This window comes from Leopardus geoffroyi, chromosome C1 (assembly GCF_018350155.1).
Source record: "Leopardus geoffroyi isolate Oge1 chromosome C1, O.geoffroyi_Oge1_pat1.0, whole genome shotgun sequence".
NCBI lineage: Eukaryota > Metazoa > Chordata > Mammalia > Carnivora > Felidae > Leopardus > Leopardus geoffroyi.
This window is the reverse complement of record NC_059328.1, coordinates 189,161,326-189,184,667: the sequence shown is the minus strand read 5'-3', so window position 1 is coordinate 189,184,667 and position 23,342 is coordinate 189,161,326. Positions and strand designations below refer to the sequence as shown.

Genomic DNA, 23,342 nt, shown 5'->3' with positions numbered 1-23,342 from the left:
GCTTCTGCACGGCAAAGGAAACAACAAAACTAAAAGGCAACTGACGGAATGGGAGAAGATATTTGCAAACGACATATCAGATAAAGGGTTAGTATCCAAAATCTATAAAGAATCTATCAAATTCAACACCCAAAAAACAATCCAGTGAAGAAATGGGCAAAAGACATGGATAGATACTTCTCCAAAGAAGACATCAGATAGCCAACTGACACATGAAAAAATGCTCAACATCACTCGTCATCAGGGAAATACAACTAAAACCACAATGGCTAACATTAACCGCTCAGGCAACAAGAGATGTTGGTGAGGATGTGGAAGAAGAGGATCTCTTTTGCACTGCTGGTGGGAACGCAAACTGGTGCGGCCAGTCTAGAAAACAGTATGGAGTTTCCTCAAAAAATTAAAAATAGAAATACCCTATAACTCAGCAATTTCACTACTAGGTATTTATCCAAGGGATACCAGTATGCTGTTTCGAAGGGACACATGCACCCCAATGTTTATAGCAGCGCTATCAGTAGCCAAAGTACGGAAAGAGTCCAAATGTCCATGGATGGATAAAGAAGATGTGGTATATATATACAATGGAGTATTACTCAGCAATCAAAAAGAATGAAATCTTGCCAATTGCAACTACTGGATTGAACTGGAGGGCATTATGCTAAGCGAAATTAGTCAGAGAAAGACAAATATATAACTTCACTCATATGAGGAATTTAAGATACCAAACAGATGAACTAAGGGAAGGGAAGCAAAAATAATATAAAAACAGGGAGGGGGACAAAATGTAAGAGACTCTTAAATATGGAGAACAGAGGGTTACTGGAGGGGTTGTAGGAGTGGGGATGGGCTAAATAGGTAAGGGACATTAAGGAATCTACTCCTGAAATCATTGTTGCACTATATGCTAACTTGGATGTAAATTTAAAAAATAAATTAAAAAAAAAAAGCCAGCTCTGAAACATGATAAAAAAATTTTCATGTTAAGTAAATTTTACCTCAAAATAACAAGACTTTTAAAGTCATCATCTTTTATTTATTTGTGCATTTAAAGTGTGTGTATTTATTTTGAGAAAAAGAGAACAAGTGAGGGAAGGGCAAAGACAGAGGGGGACAGAGGATCCAAAGTGAGTTCTTTGCTGACAGCAGAGAGCCCCATGTGGACTCAAACCCACAAACTGTGAGATCATAACCTGAGCCAAAGTCAGACACTCAACTGACAGAGCAGCCAGGCACCCCTAAAGTCATCATCTTTTAAATTGTGTATTTTCCCATTTTCCTATTTTGTCCCCAAATTATAACTTCTGTGTTCCACCTCTAATCTGTCTAAACAAAGAGTGGCTATAATTCAGTGCCTATTGAGTTATGTGGGAGAATCTTCTCTGACGGGAACTCAATAAACTGCCTCTAACAGCACCCCATCTCCAATTGCCCCAATGAGCAAGATAATTAACTAGAAGATGAATACAGATCTTTCATACAGCAGTGCAGTGCCCAAAAAACAGATGCTAGGAAAATGAAATGATCTGGTAGGATACTGTTTTAATTGATACTTTTGTACAAAGTGCTTGCAATGATTGATATTGCATGAAATGGAGCCTACTTAAAAATTATATGCAATGTTCTCTAACCTGGATGATCTAATTTTTGACTACTCATTTTCTATACATCTGAAAGTTTTTCTAAAGTTCACACAAAAACTATATTCCGTATATTTAATCCCATTGCATTACTGTAAATTCTTCACCTAGACTGAATATGAAGGAAAGAAGGAAGGCTAGTATTTCTTCTTATATAAAACCTGAAGCCCAAAAAGTACAAAATGGAATTATATGTAGGGCTTAGAATTAATTTCTGGCTGTCATAGATAATCAAAGATGGGTAAAAAAAATACATACAGGTGACTGCAAGTTCGGTTCCAATGAAGTGTCAGAAACAAAGTGTGAAATACATAATGATATGTGTTATTAAACCTGTATTTGTCATTTTGGGGAAAAACATCCATATGTTATATGAATTCTTTGGTCAGCATTATCCAAACATTTGGCTGATAAACTCAATGGCTTATACAGCAACAAACTGCTTTAATACCTAGGAAATTACTAGTGAGACATGTCCCTTATAAAAACCTTTTCTTAATGAAATAATTAGAAAACATAATTATAGTTTCTCTTACAGCAAAAAAATATTGTAAATGGAGCTAATTTGTAAAAATAAAAAAAATGATATAAATGTCATACCTAAGAACACCACCAGCATCTACCAAATTCTTCTTTAGCATGTTAAAGGCTTTTTCCTGCTCCATTCGGATTATTTTCTTGTCAATTTTGGGGTCTGTAGGAACTCTATATTCAGGAAACTTCTGTACCTTTTTAATGTAAATCCTTTTTATAAAAAAAGAAGAATTTGTTTCATTATATTATAATCTTAAGAAAATCTAACTTATCAAGCAAAAGTTTAAGTATTAAACTTTTAAAAAATTAAATTAAATTAGAAAGCATTCAGAGGATTATGTTGAAAAATAAGCCATATTTCAGTGCATAATACTTAGCAAATGAACAATACTCATGATGTCAATAAAAGTATCTGAATATTTATGGATAGTAATTTTGTTTCTGGATTTCCCTCTTCTCAATTCTTCTGAAAGCCATAAAAAACTCCTGCCTGGGAGTTCCAGGAGGGTGCTGGGAGAGGTGGGGGCGGTGGCGGCAGCAGCAGCTGGAGGATGAATACGGGGCATTTCTCCACGTGGTATCCACTGTTCTGAAGCCTTACCATCAAGTGTGTCTTCTTCCACTTCCTCAGAATGTGAAGGATTATTTACTCCATGATGGAACTCTGGTGGTTTCAGGAAGAGAAGATCCGCCAACACATTCTCAGCCAGTGATGACGAGGCAGAAGAAATGTAGTGGTCGGATGATGAGAACATGGCTTTGCTTATGGCACCAGAATTTCCCAAGTTTACCACTAAAGTCCATGAAGCTATGGATTCCCCAGGGTGGGGGTGGGGTGAGGGTGAGGTGGGGGTGGAGGCAGTGTATTTCCTAGGCTTAACTGGAGTGCTCCAAGGGATGCAAACTGGATAGCAATGAACAGTTCTCTGAAATGTAAAACATTCAGTGACAACTTTCCATTGTTCAAGAGTTCTGATTTCATCATTCTTGACTTCACTCAACCATTTATTCATTGCACTGATGATTCTCCAGATCCTCGTACAGAATATGAACTTGTTCTTCAACAATGGTGTGAATTAATTTCTGGGGCTGAGTTCTGATGTTTTGTTAAGGAAAACAAGCTTACTGGTATTTTTCAAAGGGACTATACACAATACTATGATCATATTTCTAAACAAAAGGAAAAGATTTGCAGGTGCATACAACAGTTTTCCAAGAAACACAGTATAAATTCTTAAATGAAGACTTTGTGTTGGATGTATCTAGAAACAGCAGTGGGAAGGTGTAGCTGATTGATTTTAATCCATTTGGTGAAGTTAACTGATTCACTGCTGTGTACTTGGGAAGAGCTGATATCTGAGAGAAACTTAAAAGGTGATTTTAGTGAAAGAGATGCCCTGGAGCAGGATTCTCCAGCTTTCAGCTGCACAAATAGTGAAGTAAGAGTTCAACCCAGTCCCTATCTGAGTAACCAACTTCCCAAGGACTTTGTAGACCCGGACACTGGGGAGAATGCTCACAAACTCATAGATTTTCTTAAACTGAAAAGAAATCAGCAAAAGTCTAACTGATTAGAGCACCAGAGTTCAAGTCTGAGGTAAAAAGGAACCACCTTGGCATCAAGAGGCTGCTCTGAGCTCACAACCTCCTCTTACCCCATTCTGTCAGGGTGGGAGGCAGGGTAAAATCAATAGCTTTTTATATCCATGTATATTAAGCTAGAAAAAATGGAGGGACTTTGCTACTTGTAAAAATAAATAATAAATAGATCTTAAGCATAAAAATAAAAACTCATGCCTGGATTATTTTAATAGCCTCCTTCTGGTCCTCTGGGCCTTGTTCCTTAAACCCACTTGATATATCAATGCTACAATAATTGCTCACATTTGTAGTTCTCTCTTGAAGAATTTATCTGCTCTTTAATCAAGTACATATGTCTTGGCAGCATTCAAGGCATTCCATATGACTCTACCTTATTCACCTAATCTTACTTTCAAGTACTTCAAACATAAAATTGCTTTTTTCTGTGAAGTTTATCATTTCAATGTTCCTTCTCTGATACCAAAAATACAATCACACCATATCTTTATTTATAGAATGCTCCTGGTCTACAAACAATTATCTTCTCTCTAATTCTCTGCCTACCCAAATTCAATCTAAACTTCAGCATCCAGGTTAATTTGTACTTTTCCTGCTAATAAGTTTGCATGGATATATTTCTTCTCTGATGAGTTAGCTAATTGACACATTTGGTACTATATACTATACTATTATGTTCTCCAATAGTTTTTTTGTTTGTTTGTTTGTTTTAATGTTTATTTAATTTTGAGAGAGAGGGACAGAGTGTGAGTGGGGGAGGGGCAGAGAGAGAGGGAGACACAATATGAAGCTGGCTCCAGGCTCTGAGCTGTTAGCATAGAGCCCGATGTGGGGCTCGAACTCATGAAATAGTGACCTGAGCCGAAGTCGGACACTTAACCACCTGAGCCACCCGTGTGCCCCTCCCACAGTTTTCTGTTTCCTGAGGTACCCCAACAATATTTTAAGTTTCCCAAGAGTAAGCGAAATCTTAAGACTCTTTCAGTCTCCTTCCTTCCCAATGTATTGCTGAGCATGGAGTAGATACTGAAAAAGTACTTGTAGAATGACAGAGAATAAAATTATTTCTTTATACACAGAGATTTTCTCTTAAGTTATACCTGAAATTTTATATTGCTTATATTTAAAAGCAGTTGAAAGTTTTGTTTCACAGTCAGGTTTAAATATTGCCTAAAGTTAACAATATCAGATTAAATATGAAAAGTCTTCTGAACTGGCTTTAAAAATTTCTTGAGAATGCAGAGGTTTGTGTATGACATGTGATAATGAAATAAAATGTTCCAAAGATCAACTAAACCCTGCCTTTATATGTTATCTTTTTAAATTTTATTTATTTGATAATTTAAAAATTTCAATGTCTGAAAAAGAAATATTAGAAAAGAACATAATAAAAACCTTTTATTGCTTCAAATTTTTCACTCTCACCCAGAGCAATGGCCAGTCTGTAGTCCTATTCTGTTTAAAACGTACTGTGTTGATTTTGTACATTGTTGGTATGAATGTAATTCGTAAAATTTCTCTAAAGAACAACTTTCTTTACAATACCTGTCAACATTTAAAAGAATATAACCTTTGCTCTAGCAATTTCATTTCAAGAAATTTATTCTACTGGTATTCTTGCACAAGTATACAAACAGGCATAATGTTATACTGCAGTTTTATATACAATAATAAAGGATACTTTTCAGAGCTTACATGTCTATCATCAGAGGACTAATTTTGTAAATGACAATTCATCCATAAATGTAATATTGAATGGCTACTGAAAGAATCATGAAACTAACATAGTGGTATCTGTCAGCTGTATTTCAGTTTTTAATAAATTTTTTTTTTCAACGTTTTTATTTATTTTTGGGACAGAGAGAGACAGAGCATGAATGGGGGAGGGGCAGAGAGAGAGGGAGACACAGAATCGGAAACAGGCTCCAGGCTCTGAGCCATCAGCCCAGAGCCTGACGCGGGGCTCGAACTCCCGGACCGCGAGATCGTGACCTGGCCGAAGTCGGACGCTTAACCGACTGCTCCACCCAGGCGCCCCTGTATTTCAATTTTTAAAATAAATAAATAATGGGGTGCCTGGGTGGCTCAGTCGGTTAAGCGTCCGACTTCGGCTCAGGTCATGATCTCACAGTCCGTGAGTTCAAGCCCCACGTCGGGCTCTGTGCGGACAGCTCAGAGCCTGGAGCCTGCTTCGGATTCTGTGTCTCCCTCTCTCTCTGACCCTCCCCCGTTCATGCTCTGTCTCTCTGTGTCTCAAAAATAAATAAACAATGGGGCGCCTGGGTGGCTCAGTCGGTTGAGCGTCCGACTTCAGCTCAGGTCACGATCTCACGGTCCGTGAGTTTGAGCCCTGCGGCGGGCTCTGGGCTGATGGCTCAGAGCCTGGAGCCTGCTTCCGATTCTGTGTCTCCCTCTCTCTCTGCCCCTCCCCCGTTCATACTCTGTCTCTCTCTGTCCCAAAAATAAATAAACGTTGAAAAAAAAAATTTAAAAAAATAAATAAATAAATAAATAAACGTTAAAAAAAATTTAAAAAAAATAAACATTAAAAAAAATTTAAAATAAATAAATAAAAGGAAGGAATCAGTTCATTTTTATGTACAAATATGGAGGCAGCTTTGAGACACACTGGGAATGAAATAACAAAAACAAAGCATAGAGTAGTATATGTCATTGCATCCACACTAGTATGAGGCAAAACAGTTGTGCAGTAAATAACCATAATAGGTATTCAGAATGGAAATAAAGCAATGTGAATTCACAGCAGGAAAGAATGTACACAACTACCTAACTTTAAGGAAAGAAAATATTATAAGTTTTACTGAGATTTCATCATTTTTGAGTGTAAAGGAGGATATATATGTATGCATATACACAGAATATCTTTGGAGGGTTACACAAGAAACTGTTAAGAGTTGTTGCCTTAAAAAGAGACATAGGGTTAAGGATAAAAGGAAACTTAGGTTTCACTGTGTACTTTTTGGCACTGTTTAAACTTAATAGAAATGTGTCTGTTAGCTATTAAAAATGAAATATTTAAAAAAAGGAAATAAAAAAAAAAATAAAGCTTACCGGGCTGGACAAGTGGCTTTGTAGAGCTGACAAGACCTGCTTTCCTGTTCACTGATTTTTTTTAACTGGAAACCTTTTCTCCTTGGCCCATACTGACACTCCATTACCACGGCTCTACTCCCTGTAGGCCAAAACCAACTATTGATATTAATTGAAGTATCCATCTGTTCTGGACACTAGAATAAAAATAACTTAGTGGTGGCAATGTCAAAATTTGCACTTTCAATTATGCAACTTTAAGGAAAGAAAACATCAGTAAGTCTTAGTAAGATGTATAAACATATAAATTTAAGAGTTTATTGTAATATTTACCAAATGTACATTATGGTAAAGAAATTTGATAATACCACATTTACTGAATGTTAACTGATATTTACATACATATAATTTTTAATAATAAAATTTGCCACCTTATAAGTAGAAATTAGTAAAAGGTACATTTGTTAGTAAATATTGTCATTTAAAGTTTTATTTCATTTTATAACTATTTATTTCCTTATTTCTATTTGTACTATTAGAATACAGTAGTCCCCCCTTATCTGCGGGGGATATGTTCCAAGACCCACAGTGAATGCCTGAAATGATGGACAGTACTAAACCCTATATAAACTATGCTTTTTCCTATACATATATGCCTATGATAAAGTTTAATTAATAACCTAAGGCACAGTAATAGATTACAATAACTAATAAAATAGAACAATTATAACGATATACTGTCATAAAAGTTATATGAATGGGGTTTCTCTCTCAAAATAATTTATTGTACTGTACTCACCCTTCTTCTTCTTGTGATGATGTGAGATGATAAAATGCCTATGTGATGAGATGAAGTGAGGTGAATGACGTAGGCATTGTGATGTAGCATTAGGCTACTACTGACCTTCTGACAAAACGTCAGGAGGATCATCTGCTTCCAGACTGAGGTTGAGAACAGGCAACTGAAACCTTGGAAAGTGAAACTACGGATAAGGGGGGACTACAATAATGTAATAACCAGCCTATAATATGGCCCCCAATGATCCCTATTTTCCTAGTACTCATGTCCTTGTGTAATTCCCTCCCCTTGAGCATGGGCTAGACTTATTAACTTACTTCTAATGAACATGGCAGAAGTGACAAGATGCTATTTTTGATACTAGGTTATAAAAAGACTGTGACTTCCATCCTGGGTACTCTCTTGCTCTTGCTTGGATTGCTCTCTCTGGGCGAAATCAGCTGTCTGTGGTGAGGCAGCTCTGTGGAGACACCCATGTGGCAAGGAATAAGCCACATGAGTGAGCTTGAAAGCACATTCTGCCCCAGCCAAGTGGTGAGATGACTGTAGCTCCAACCAACACCTTAATAGCAAGCAGTCTTGTGACAGAACCTGAGGCAGAACTACCTTGCTAAGCAGCTCTTGGATTCCTGACCCAGAGGAACAATGAGATAAATGTTTGTTGTTTTCAGCCATCAGGTTTTGGGTAATTTGTTACATAGCAAAAGAATACAAATAAGTGGATGTGAAAACTATAAAGTTTATGACTTTAAGTCAAATATCCAGTTCCATGTAGAGTATAGCAGAGCACAGCAAACTTTTCAAATTTAAAATAAAAAACACCAGTCATAAATAAAAGTGTTGAAAAAGCTGACATGAATTAAAAATTAAAATTTTTTAATTTAAAAGACACCATAAAGGTAAAAAAGTTTAAAAAACAGTATTTTACAACACATATAACAAAGAATATGCAGAATATAAAGAACTACAAATAAGCTTTAAAACTAAAGAACCAGGGGCGCCTGGGTGGCTCAGTCGGTTGAGCGTCCGACTTCGGCTCAGGTCATGATCTTGCTGTCAGTGAGTTTGAGCCCCACGTCGGGCTCTGTGCTGACAGCTCAGAGCCTAGAGCCTGTTTCAGATTCTGTGTCTCCCTCTCTCTCTGCCCTCCCCAACTCATGCTCTGTCTCTCTGTCTCTCTCTCTCTGTCAATAATAAATACTAAAAAATTTTTAAAAAATAAAAATAAAGAACCAAAGAGAATAATGGGCAGACTATTAATAGGTAATTCAGAAAGAAAAAATAAGATATTAAATGAACAAATAAAAAGATGGAAATATGGAAATGCAAATTAAAGCAATAGTAAAATACCATCTCACACTCTTTGGATTGGCAAAAAAAATTTTTAACAATACTCTAAAATAACTGAACCCACTGATCAATCTTAACATCACAAAAAGGTGTTGCACATAGGTAGCAATAAGAAGTACACAGCACACCTATGAAGCATTTTTGTACAATACTTTAATGGAGATTAAATCCTCATTTAATCAAGCCTCTAGATCTAATAGTTCACTGGAAATAGAGGAGATTTAAAAAAAAAAAACATGCTAAACTACATCACAGAGATGGGATCAGCAAAACTCAGAATATGACAAACTCTACAGGACAAACTACCTGGGGGAAAAGAGAAAATAAATTTTTAGATGAAAAATTTAAGAGATAAATTAACACAAATGTAATCTGTGAACTCTGGAAGTGAATCTGAACAAACCTACGGAAAAAGAATTCTTAGATAAGTAAAGAAATGTGAACTTTGGACATTCTATGACACTAAGAAATTAGTTAATTCTTTTAAAATGTTAATAATGTAACTTGACTTAACATATGCATGTGTATAAAGAGTCCTTATCTTTTAGAGATATATACTTTAGCATATAATATATACTTTAGTAATTACACATAAAACAATGGGATATCTGGAATTTGCTGGAAAATCATCTTGGAGGTAGGAATGAAGAAGGGGGATATAAATGAGACAAGATTGACCGTATGCTAAGTGTTGTTGAAGCTAGATGATGAATACATGGAATCATGGGATTTCATATATTGTTATATATGTTATATATATCTTTCTATACATATATATCTATATATATGTGTGTATATATATGAGAAAATTTCCAGAATATATAAAGATTTTTAAAGTCCACAATGCTAAGTCATAAAGTGAATGAAGGAAAGGGAAATTTTCATACATTGTTGAAACAAGTAAAAATTGGTACAGGTCGTCATTCCCTCATGTACAATTCTGAAATAGAAAAAGTTCAGAAAACAAATATTTTGGAACTCATTTGACTACAAAACCTGACCTGAATTTTACAAGGCTATTTATGTTCTTTTGCTTATCCTTCCTAGTGTGACTATCCATAAAGTATTACTGTGTTTGATTATGTGATAGTGTCTACAGAATACTTGCTAGGACTATTCTGTAATAGTATCATGCTACATTCCAAAAATTCTGAAATACATGTGGCCAAAAAATTTTAGAGAGGAGACTTGGACCTGTACAGCCACTTTAGAGAACAACTTGAAATAATCTTGTAAAGGGCATACTTTACAACTCAGCATCTCCACTTTAAAGCATACACCATTATCTTATTTCCATCTTCTCAGCAGAAAATGTACACTGTCAAGATTTGACTACAGCATTCTTTGTAATATTGAAAAGTTAGAAACATCTTAAATGATCATTAGTGGCATTATTTTTGATATTACTGGTGATATGCTGGAATGTTATATATTAGTTAAATTAAGGTCTGTAAGTATCAATATGTACAGATTTCAAGAAATAAGGGTGGAAAAAAAAGAAATAAGTGTGAGTGAAAATTTACATAAGAATGTCTGTAGTTTACTATTTATGAATATTTAAAAGTATTCAAAACAATATATTATTATAAAGACAAACACGTATGGCAAAGTATACAAATATAGACTGGAAAGATACATACCAAATTTATGTGGTGGTTGCCTGTGGAGAGTTAACATGGGGATAAGATCTAGGGAGGGGGGAAATGTTGCGTTTCTTTTATAAGATAGTGATGAAACCTGGGCAGAAGAGGTTACATTTATCTCATCTTCTTCTAAGTATCTTTTTTTTTACCCTCAGAGGTCCAGGATAAGACTGCAACTCCTCCAGCTGACTCAGTATTCCCATAGTCCTGAAATAAATCACTTATTTTTATGTTCTTGGGAGTCTGACTAGTCCTAGGATAAATCTCTGGGAATTGTTTGAAACCCTACCACTTCAGGGGTACCTGGCTGGCTCAGTTGGTAGAGCATGTGACTTTTAATCTCGGGGTTGTAAATTCGAGCCCTATGTTGGGTGTAAAGATGACTTAAAAATCTTAAAAAAAAAACAACCAAAACTCTACCACTTTAATACACACTAGCCTGGTATTTGAGAATACCATATGTAACACATCTGATGTTTGAGTATCCTAGTCTTAGAATTCTGTTTAGTAACTCCAGATTGCATACAAATTCTATGTAGTAAGTCCAGAGTTACATAAAATGAACACATATTTGTCCCACAAGACAAATCAAGAGAAAGAAGAGAATATCTGAATTTCATAAAAAAAAAATTCAACAGATACACATATTTAAAATAATAAAATTGCTATGTTAATGTTTTTATTTTCTATTTATCAATACATCTAAAGAAAGCATTATTTATTCTAACATAATACAATTTTATAATAAAAATAATTGGTTATATTTGTTTTATTTTTAGTTTAATATGCATTTTCATCAATTAACATTCAGCTGTCATCCACCAAAGTGAAAAATTTGGTAGAAAACTTTTAGGAAAACCACATTTTCACAGTGTATCATGGGTGTGCTGAACCTTTAAAAAAAATTTCTTTTAAAAAGTACCTGCATTGACAAATGGGATTCCGTCATATGGAACATATTGAGATTTCCACATCAAGCGTGTAGCTGGCTTGGCTGGACTTGGAGATTGGCGGGTCCCCCAAACACTCTGAGTTTGCTGCTTGTGAAATGTTAGGACACTTTCTAATTCAGTCTCACTTACACAGTAGCCACGGTAAGAATCTCCAATTTTCTGCATATTATAGAAATTAAATAACAAAATTATTAGCAAATGTTTCACTGTACCAAAAATTTAATGAAGTGATTTTCCAAGATAAAAGACTCATCAGTTTTTAAAACAGAATGTCATTCTCCTGTCAGATCAATGGTGTATTACAACCAGTGTATCTGATCTGATTTCAAGTAAATATTCTCCAAGTATTTGTTAGAGAATATTATTTCAAACTCATGGTCATACCATCAGTATCAAAATCTTGTTTGAGAGAAATAACAGTTAGGGAGGACAGCTTGAAGAATACATTATGTATCCATTCTTCCATATATTTAAATTTTACCCTTAGATCCAACCAGGTCAACACAAACTAGCCATGAAGTACTGGCTCCCTGTGGAGCTTCTTTTATTGAAATTAATCTTGACATGACACAAATATTTTTGAAAATCTATGAAAATTGTGATGTATCTCCCATATTGAAATGATATCAAAGAATTTGCTCATTATATCAAGATTCTTTTTATGAAGATCCTTCTCTGAAAGAAAATCCTGTCTGAACCTAGAACCAAAAATAGTTAATGGTTTTATTTTATGGAAATCAACTTAATTACTTTTATCTAGTGGACACAGAATTTAGTAACTAACTGTGTTTTCCCATTCTGAAATGTAGATGCTTATAGACAAGGGTGTGTGTGTATGTGTGTGTGCGCACATATGTATGCGTGTATGTATGTGTGTATGTACAGTTCATTAAGATATACATTTCTTACTTCCATTTTATCGTTACATTCTTATTTTTTATTCTTTTCATTTCTACCTTGCTAATATATTTTATGTATTTTTGTAGGCTGTCTTCATTCTTCCTAAAACAAGGAAGGTATAAGTAAATCGTGTAAATAAATTGACACTATCCACTCACAACCATGGGAATATCCCTCAACAGAAGTAGAAGTTTTTTCTACACCAGTAGAGAAAATCTGTTAACTGTGATCTCTTACATAAAATGTATGAATTCCATGAAATTGGCTCCATGAATATTTCCTCATTAAAGGGAACAAGAGCAACATTTTGCCTCGTTGCATCTGAGAGTGCAAATTGGTTCACCAGCAGCTCTGCTGGAGCCACTGAGGAAATCTGGCCAGGGTTCCTGTTCTTGCTGCATCTGCTCAAACCAGCATGGTCTGATGTGTGAATACAGCCTCAACATGTGCCGCCAGTGTTTCTGTCAGTACGTGAAGGATACAGGCTTCATTAAGCTGGACTACGTGAACTTCCTTGAATGGGTCATCCAAGATACCTACTTTAACTGCAGATATCCAAGATAACCTACCTTAATGCCAACTCATTGTACATAAAATAAAAATACTTCAATTGTGTTTTAATGTGACAAAAAAAATGGAGGGAATAAGAGCAGAGATATGGGACTAGGAATCTTGTTACTGTATTAGACTAACTATTTCACCCTACAGGAATACATTTAACAAGACGAAATTATCACAATACTGCTGTGGATGTACTTTGGGCCATAATAAGAAGAGACAATCTGATGCCAAGCAATACATTATCTCCAATTTCCCCTAAAAATAATAAAATGTGTAGACTTATAAATTTTTTTCTAGCCTAGATATATCTTCACCAAAATACTGACTACCAATAAAAGTAGAAACTTGAAGTCCAGCTATGCCATTTTTTAAACAAATAAAATGAATAGAGTTCATAATATTGCCAAAAAAAAAAAAAAAAGGAAAAATTCAGAATTAGTAGAATATAACCAGGCCTCTATCAGGAGATAAAAATTTAATACAGTTTTGAAATTTATCCAACTACTACATTTTGGTGAAATCTAATAAATGCCCATAGAAAAACATTCTGTTGGGCAGTTTTAACCAGTTTCTTACAAGATGTATGACATTAGGGAAGCCACACACAATGTATCATGGTTGTAAAACAAGGTGATTTGGCCACATAATTGCTAATGCTTTAATTTTTGTAGCATTCTGTTAAGCTTATAATAATGATTTTAAAAACTGTCATCAGGAGCGCCTGGGTGGCTCAGTCGGTTAAGCGTCCAACTTCAGCTCAGGTCATGATCTCACGGTTGTGAGTTCAAGCCTGGCGTCAGGCTCTGTGCTGACTGCTCAGAGCCTGGAGCCTGCTTCAGATTCTGTGTCTCCCTCTCTCTCTGACCCTCCCCCGTTCATGCTCTGTCTCTCTGTCTCAAAAATAAATAAACGTTAAAAAAAATTTTTTTAATAAAAAATAAAAAATAAAAACTGTCATCAAAAACAATAATAGTTACTTTTGGAAACCAGTGAAAAAGTATGAGTAACAAAAGTGTGAAGGAAAAAAAAAAACTATCCATCTATACATATACACCTAAATATATATGACTTAGAAAATCAACAATAGTAAACATGTCCTAATCATTGCAATAGATCACATCATTATACTTGATTATTAGGATTTTTTTCTGGGAGTGCCTGGGTGGCTCAATCAGTTAAGCATCCGACTTCGGCTCAGGTCATGATCTCACAGCTTGTCAGTTTGAGCCCCAAGTCAGGCTCTGTGCTGACAGCTCAGAGCCTGGAACCTACTTCGGATTCTGTGTCTCCCTCTCTCTCTGCCCCTCCCCTGTTCACTCTCTCTCTCTGTCAAAATAGATAAGCATTAGAAAATTAAAAAAAATTTTTTTCCTTGGGATGGGGCGCCTGGATGGTTAAGAGGTAGGCTTCAGCTCAGGTTATGATCTTGAGGTTCCTGAGTTCGATCCTCGCATTGGGTTCTGTGCTGACAGCTTGGAGTCTGGAGCCTGCTTCAGATTTCTGTGTCTCCTTCTCTCTCTCTGCCCCTCCCCCACTCACACTCTTTCTTTTTCTCTCAAAAATAAAATAAACATTAAAAAAAGTTAACAACAACAACAAAAAAGTAATTTTCTTGGGATGCCTGGTTGGCTCAGTTAGTTGGTTGAGCATCCAATCCTGATTTCAGCTCAGGTCAAGATCTCACGGTTTGTGAGATCAAGCCCCACACTGGGCTCTATGCTGATTATGCAGAGCCTGCTTGGGGTTCTCTCTCTCCTTCTCTCTCTCTGCCCTCCCCTGTTTGTGCCCTCTCTCTCAAAATAAACAAATAAACTTTAAAAAAAGATTTTTAAAAAAATAATGGTAATGATAATAAATACCAAAGAATTTAAAGAGATATATAAAAGCTAAAATAATCATTAGATTATTTAAAGAAAAGATATATAGAACTTGCACTGGGATTTGAAGAATGGTTACAAAGGTAAACAGAAGAAAAGAAAACATATTAGGAAATGGAAATAAAGACAAGTGAAGGCAGAGTTAAAGAAAGATTCTGAAGTGTCTGTACAAAGTAGGAAGAGTACGCTAACAAGAATAAAAGATGAGGTAGAGGAAAAGTAGTAAATAAAATAGGACAAGATAAGGTAATACCAGATAATGAAAAACCTTAAAAGTTATGTATAGTGGTAAATGATATGGAAAAAATAACACTGAACCTGTTGGGCAGTGAGAAAAAATAATGAAAGCAATATTTAAAGCCAGGTAGTTTTAGAAAACTAGACAGTGGGGACCAGAAATGGAAGAGTCAAGGAGCTTAGAGGGAAGGCTGTTACTGTAATTGAGTTTGAAATAACAAAGATCTGTGGAAGAGGCAGCCCCAACTGCCTCACAAAAAGAAGAGAGAGGTTTTAAAGGAAAAACTGTGAGACTCAAGTGATTACTTGAATATGGGAAAGAAAGAAATTAGTCTAAAATATTGTGCTGGAATGTCTAAAGAAATGGTATTTGTCATTACAGGGACAAGGGATTTAGGAAGTACAGCTAGTTATGATATGGTAATTTAAGTTTAGCATATGGTGAATTCGAAGTGAAATTCAAGTAAAGCTACAAGAAAGTAGCTGGAGATCTGAGACAAGAGCAAGGCAACAATTAAAGGATCAGTGATATATATTTGGATATATATTTTTATAGAAGTGAGAGTCGAAAGTTAGCAAAGTTGATCAGCAGTTCAAAAGATAAAGTGTAGATAAATAAGGTCAAACAGTTTAACTTAAAGAATTTCCATTGAGAACATGAAAAGAAATAAATTCAAGCAAAGAAAGAGAAGGAATGGTCAAAAGATAAAAAGTAGAGAAACATGATAGCGAAGTTTCATGAGACAAAGGAAAAGAGTTGCAAGAGAAGACATGATAGTGAAGCATGAAGGGATCTGTATGATCTCTGTTTCAACAGAGCTTAAAATCTCTAAGGAATAAAAGAATAGGTGAGATCAGAGTTAGCATACACATGAACAAAAATTACAGAACAGATAGTCTCCATTAGTTGGACTCAAAAGTGGACATTTGGGGATGCATTACAATCAATTTAGTGAATCTAGGTAAGGATTATCTTTAACTCACCTCACAGCTCCTAAGACGGCAAGCCCACATAGGTGTGTTAGAAGAAAGTGGCTGGAGAGGAGCCAGAAAGGGCTCTTCAAGCATTCTGGGAAAAGGAAGAATATGTATATAAACACATATTGTAAGTTGCATTCACACAAACACACATGACATTCAACTGCTTTATCCCCTTAGCCAGTGTTAAAGACAATATATTGAGGTCATCAATAAGAAATTGTAGGGGCACCTGGGTGACTCAGTCAGTTGGGTGTTGGACTCTTGATTTCTGCTCAGTTCATGATATTTCAGCTCATGGGTTCAAGCTCTGCATCTGGCTTCACAGATGAATCCGCTTGGGATTCTCTCTCTACCCCTCCCCTGCTCATGCACGCTCTCTCAAAATAAATAATCTTAAAGAAGAAAAGAAAAGGAAAGAAAAGAAAAGAAACTGTAATAGTAGGAGCACCTGGCTGGCTCAGTTGGTAGTGCATGTGACTCTTGATCTCAGGGTCATGAGTTCAAGCCGCACATTGGGTGTAGAGCTTGCTTGCTTACATACATACATATATACATAAATAAAATCTTTAAAAAAATTGTAATAATAATGATAGAGTGATGGATGTATTAATTTTCTTTAAACATTACCATCTTATTAGCTGCTAAAGCAAAGGCCTAAGTTTCTTCTTCCAAATATCTGTAGTCCCAATAAATTTAAGTGGTTTATATATCTCCCTCAACGCTTACTTTGCTGTCTTCTCATTATATAATTTTTTTTTCATTTACAAAAAAATGAATAAAACATCTTTAGGTGATTTTTTAAGAGTTAACATGATATTATGTCAAGTTCTAAGACTAAATGTCATTAGGTGATTTTTTAAGAGTTAACATGATATTATGTCAAGTTCTAAGACTAAATGTCATAAACATTGTGTTAGTTTTTAATATTTTCATAAACAGTTAAAAGAAAATAAATAATACAAAACCTATATCTATATTTCCCTAAATTATTATAAACAATGTTAAGGCAAAAATAAAAGCTGAAATAGATATTAATAAGAAACATTTAAACACTTTACCACAGAGGAATTAAATGCATAAGAGATGATTTTAGGAACTAGAATGGATATTTCTTTCTTTTTTTTTTTAATTCTAAAAACCCTATGAGTGTCAGATATTTTCAGATTGCTTCAAAAGATAACAGGCAAGTGTCACTGAGGAAAGGTAATACTTCAGACACTATAGCTTCTAGGATAGCCTCCTTGTTGCCAAGATGCCATTAAAATAATTAAAGATATTTGATAATTAGGTTAATGTTTATTCTATTTCCTGAATGTCTGATCTTTTCTATAGCCAGCCAGCTTTAGATGTGGTAATTTCAAAAAAGATCTCCATGATGAATTCAAAAGATGAACTTCTCTCTCCCACTGACTCACCTGGCCACGGTCTTTTTGGGCAATGTGAGGGATGCTTGTGGATGAAGAGTATAATTACTGGTATTGTCTGCTAGAACATCCACTCTTATGGTTGGTAAGTTTCTGTCACCGGGTTTCTCTTCAGAGACATCTTAACAGCAATAAAAAGAACAAAGCAACATCAATATCTTGAATAAGACAATGACAAGTTAACTAATTAGAACTCATACATTTGAAATAGGAAAGGCAAGATGTGCTCTAAAGATAAAGATAACAAAACTTATAACGCTTTATTGAGAATTTCTCTAATAAACTAGTTTCAAATTATAATACTGACTACTGAAATTTTGTAATTAAGTTTTTGAAGCTTAAATTGAACAGCTAGGATATAAAAGTGGTAGAACTGTTATGTTAATTGTTTCATAATGTAATGGGAAAATATAAAACTCATTTCTAAGCCATGTTTATTTTTTTTCTGCAAACTTTCTTTTCTCTAAGTTTTAACTGTTAACAAAGACAAAGAATCATAACACTAAGGTAAAAATATCTACTCTAAATCATTAGCTATGAATGAACAATGAAACAGTGTAGCTATGGTGTTAGAAAAGAGAAAAGGAAGGGAAGCAAAAGACAAGAACTAACAGGGATATAACCAAATAGGTAAAGAATTAAAAAAAATGGGGAGCATGATTCTCCTTTCTGAATCTGAAGGAACAAAGAGGGAAACAGCAAAAAGGATGAAAAGAATAGTTAAACAAAAGAGTAATGAGTCACATGGCTAACAAAAGTATCGATAAAAATACAAAAGTAAAAATTTCTCCAGTAGCTATTAACATTATATTCTTGTTATTGTTGCTGTTATTATTACTGTTATTATAATTAAGAAGAATTTATTATGCTCACTGGTCATTTGGAAGGAAGCAAGAGTCAACCAGCTTCATAGAATTCCAAAATGAAATAGACAGCTAACCTAGACAGGGGTTGAAAAATGAACTTGAAATTTATTTGGGCTAAGAAACTTTTTCTAATTATTCAGTTCAAAATCTTACCCAAAGAGACCAATTAGCACTGACTTTCATGAGGTGATTTTCTGGAATATACATTTTTTTAAATCTAAAATCCCCTATATCCCAACATTACTTACCCTGAGGGCTATTCACATCCACAAGTTGCCCCTGAGGAATAATTACTTGTGCCATTCCTGTCTGGGTAGATGGAATTACACGCAGCACCTGTCCATTTTCTGATGGGCTAGGAACAATCATCTTGGAAGCATTAAAAAAAAAAAATGAAATGCATAAGCCAGCAATGATTTGACAGAATTATTATTAAATAAATTATTAAAGACATGCCTACCTCTATGGTGGTTACTATTTATTTCCCTCATTTTATACATGAAAACACTGAGGTACACAAAGATTTTTTCCAGTCTTACACCTGGTAAGTGGTAAAGCCAAGTTTCAAAACAGGGAATTTAGCCATATGTCCTATGATCTTAACCACCTATGCTCTTAATTATTACACTTGGATGAGGTCTAATTACTTAGTAATATGAACAAGGCTCTGATTGGACTTAATATATTTACTTTTTTCTCCTTACTGTATTATATCCCTATGTGTTTGAATTATTTGTGTGGGAATCATTTGTCACATGTAAAAACAGTACCTTGTTAGATGTCTAATTAAACAGAATTTATCTTTATATCTCTGAATTTATATATATATATCCTATCTTGGCCCATGAGGAATACCATAGAATGCCCCAAAAGTCTGAAAATATAGGAAAAATCATAGATTACTTTTTTCCTTCAATTTAACAATTGAATCCATTGTTTCAAATTTAGAGGTCAATGAAAAGGGTGTTTGAAGCTGAAGAAAAACACTTTAACGCCTATCATCTGAACATAAAACTAATACATTATTTGAAAATAAGTTTATCCTATATTTCCAGACTTTTGGGACACTGTGTAAACTCTATTACCTAGCACACTACTCCTCTATTGACATAGTGTTATTCTTTTACCCAAAGTCCACTAGCCTCAGTTCTCCCTAATACAAGTAACTCTTCATAATCATTACAACCCACTTTCCAAGACTGCCTTTTTGCTATATAAAACATGAAAACATTGCTGATGTCTGAGAGAGACTGTAGTCCTAATTTCAAGAGGGTCAATTGAAAAAATTTTAATTTGAGAAAAAATTAAATTGGAAAAAAAAACTTCAACAAGGTAGAATGCTTTAAATATAATCATAAACATTTCCCAGAAATTAAGAGTAGTAGTTGATACCCTCTCCTAATGTTTATCGTTTCTTGAGAGAAAAATATCTTGCCATACCTTTTACCAATTCATTATGAAAAAGCAATTGTAAAGTCTGATGATGATAATTGCTTTACATTTGTTGAGAGCATACAAAATAGCAGGACTTTACATGCCTTACCAGATTTAATCCTTATCACATGTATATGAAGCATATACATTTTATACTTGAGGAAATTGTCACAAGAGGTTACACAACTCATGCAAAATAACACAAAGTTACATAGTGATGAGTTGAAATTCAAACCCAAATTCAAACAACTACTGCTTCCCATTATCTGATCATGTTATTCAACTTAAAAAATGCAAAAATAATACAAAAACACTGCTGGACTTTAAAAGGCAACAGTAATAACATGGTTTTAAATTATTTTCTCCTTAGGGGAGCCTGGGTGGCTCAGTTGGTTAAGCGTCCAACTTTTGAGTTCAGCTCAGGTCCTGATCCCACAGTTTCATGGATTCAAGCCCCACACGGAGCTCTGTGCTGACAGTGCAGAGCCTGCTTGGGATTCTCCCTCTCTCCCTCTCTCTCTGCCACTCCCCTGCTTGCTCTCTCTGTCCTTCTCAAAATAAATAAACTTTAAAAAACAAAATAAAGTAAAATAAAGTATATGTTATTTTAAAAATAAATACTTTCCTCCTTAAATGAGATTAAATATTTGTGAAAAATATTTCATTTATTCTTAGAGAAGAATAGTGCTATGGTTATTACTAAATCCTAACAAAACACATATATTTATAATTTAATCATATGAAAATATCATAATTGAAACAATCGTGGGGGGCACCTGGGTGGTTCAGTTGGTTAAGCGTCTGACTCTTGATCTCAGCTCAGGTCATGATCTCACGGTTCATGAGTTTGAGCCCCATGTTGGGCTCTGTGCTAACCACATGAAACCTGCTTGGGATTCTCTCTCTCCCTCTCTTTCTCTGTCCCTCCTCTGTGCTCCTGCTCTCTCTCAAAATAAATAAACTTAAAAAAAAAATGATCTGTGGAATATCTTCTTAATTTTGAAAATATATTTCCTATGCATGGTAGAGAAGAGTCTCCTCCTCCTCCTCTTAGCTTTTTCTACTCAGTAGCTAAAAAACTATTTTCAGTTCATGTAATTTGATAATGGTGACAATATTACTTTTCCTATTTAAAAAAAAAGTCAATTATCTTTAATCTTTGCTATGAAAACAAAACCGTTTTGAAAAGTCATCTGTTGCAATACATTCTATTTGAGGCAGATCACGAATATTATCAGAAAACCTTGGCTAATAAGTAGTCATATTTACTGGGTTCTTTGTGTACTATACAATATTCCTAATAAATCCAAAATACCATCCCTACTTCACTTTATTTTTTTTTCCCTGCTTCACTTTAAAGCCTCCTCATGTGTTACAGATTCACCCACTACAGACGCTTTACTAGTTCCTTGATTAACTTCTACATTAAAAAAAATCATATATGGGGCGCCTGGGTGGCGCAGTCGGTTAAGCGTCCGACTTCAGCCAGGTCACGATCTCGCGGTCCGTGAGTTTGAGCCCCGCGTCGGGCTCTGGGCTGATGGCTCAGAGCCTGGAGCCTGTTTCCGATTCTGTGTCTCCCTCTCTCTCTGCCCCTCCCCCGTTCATGCTCTGTCTCACTCTGTCCCAAAAATAAACAAACGTTGAAAAAAAAAATTAAAAAAAAAAAAAAATCATATAAAAAAAGTCATTTCTTTAAAAAAGCTCCACTTGGTGGGGGATGTTGAAAATGCGTAAGACTATGTGTGTGTAGGGGCAGGGGCTTTATGAGAAATCACTGTACCTTCTGCTCAGTTTTTCTTTGAACCTAAAACTGCTCTAAAAACTAAAATCTATTTAAAACAAAGCCCCCAAAAGCTCCACTAAGTTTCCCCAAACATCACCACTTTCTAATCTTTGGTTCTTTATACTCTATGTGTCTTACATTTATTTCCATGCTTCATGCTATGGGTTTCCCATTTCATAGCTTCAGGTAACTCTCTCCTACCCCTATCATCTCCTACCCCAAACAATGTAAAATCATCTTTAAGATCATTTTGTACACAAAGTTTAATACAATTACAAAGAGAATGGGAACTCTAACACTTTTTAGACTCAAATAAGTGACTTTAATGTGTTTAAGACAACTACCATGTGTAAAATGATAGCCCTTCATACAATAGAAATAGAATAACTCTAGAATTCTCCAGACTAGAATCAAAACAGGGATTAATTTTAGGTAAAATGGTTGCTCACCTGTGGTATAATTTATAACTGAAGCTATAATTTTTTTTTTTTTTTTTTTGGGGACAGAGAGAGAGCATGAACGGGAGAGGGGCAGAGAGAGAGTGAGACACAGAATCGGAAACAGGCTCCAGGCTCTGAGCCATCAGCCCAGAGCCTGACGCGGGGCTCGAACTCACGGACCGCAAGATCGTGACCTGGCTGAAGTCGGACGCTTAACCGACTGCACCACCCAGGCGCCCCTGAAGCTATAATTTTTAAAATAATTTTTATTATGAAATTTATACCCATTGTAGAAAATTTTAAAAATACAGGTAAACAAGAAATACATTATTCTTCACATTATTACTAATGTAAGGATATTCTTATTAATCAGAGAGCAACTGAGAAGTTTTGCTCAGTAATTCTCTCATTTCAATCAAAACCATCTTTTATTTCTTCTACTCAAACTATAAACTTAATCCTAAATACTTTAGCTAATAGATTAAAGCAGGAATTTCATCTTTATACATTGTTATTCACATGACACACACATATCTGCCCATTACCAAGGTATGTCTGATTGCCAGTATATCATTGGTACTTCCATAGCTTTCTTTTGCTTCAAGAAAGCACAGTGGCACATGGCATGCAAGTTAGTGACTGAGATGTGGATAAAGCAATAACCTTGAATTCAAATGTATATACAAAAATAAATGTAAGTTACATGTAAACTCTGGCACTAGTTACAGGTTATGACACATTTCCAACTAATCTCAAAGTCACATCATGCCTAGACATAGTGGCTGGGAAGTATTGGTTTAATGTACTGTTAGTAGTTCTAAAAGGAAATCTTTTAAAATCTTCACATAACTTAAAAACAAATGTCACAGAAATAGTATTTTCAAAGCAATGTAAGTCAAGTTTCAAGAAATTAGTAAGGTTAATACATTTGCTAAATAGGGTAAAACTTATTATTTATAAAATATACTCACCATTTGTGCATTAGAATCCCCCAATGACTGAAGTTCATATTGAATAGGCTGCCCATTTTGGTCCACTAGATGGAATTGTTCTGTAGAAAGAGTCTGTGTCTGAGTCAGGGTCCCTGGTATATTCTGTGATGTGAGTGAATTATCTACTTCATGAGAGGTGATGGGTAAAATTCTAGGAGAACCATTTTGTCCAAAGGAAGGATCCCTGGAGTCCATACAGGTTAGATGCTTTTGCAAAGAGAAAAAAAGCACTTGGGTGTTTGTAAAACATAATGTCACAATTAAAAAAAATTTTT

General features: G+C 35.0%; 1 protein-coding gene and 2 pseudogenes across 15 annotated transcripts in view; 2 read left to right on the top strand and 1 right to left on the bottom strand.

The window, feature by feature from the left end:
• Positions 1–23,342, bottom strand: part of CARF (calcium responsive transcription factor) — an 83,401-nt gene that overhangs the window by 41,095 nt on the left and 18,964 nt on the right. For 12 of the 15 annotated variants that reach the window (XR_006713103.1, XR_006713102.1, XM_045480794.1 and 9 more), the window contains 7 exons: positions 23,047–23,274; positions 18,664–18,784; positions 17,541–17,670; positions 16,129–16,213; positions 11,539–11,728; positions 6,846–6,966; positions 2,241–2,384 (listed from right to left, as the gene is read on the bottom strand). Coding sequence is in view for 13 of the 15 variants with exons in the window: in XM_045480794.1 (XP_045336750.1) it covers positions 2,241–2,384; positions 6,846–6,966; positions 11,539–11,728; positions 16,129–16,213; positions 17,541–17,670; positions 18,664–18,784; positions 23,047–23,274 (1,019 nt within the window). In the remaining 2 variants the exon portion in view is untranslated. Of the gene's footprint in view, positions 1–2,240; positions 2,385–6,845; positions 6,967–11,538; positions 11,729–16,128; positions 16,214–17,540; positions 17,671–18,422; positions 18,490–18,663; positions 18,785–23,046; positions 23,275–23,342 lie in introns of those variants that run through there. The other 3 variants (XM_045480803.1, XM_045480804.1, XM_045480805.1) reach the window with 2 other exon arrangements.
• Positions 2,397–3,808, top strand: LOC123599334 (annotated as a pseudogene).
• On the top strand, positions 12,632–13,084 carry LOC123599772 (annotated as a pseudogene).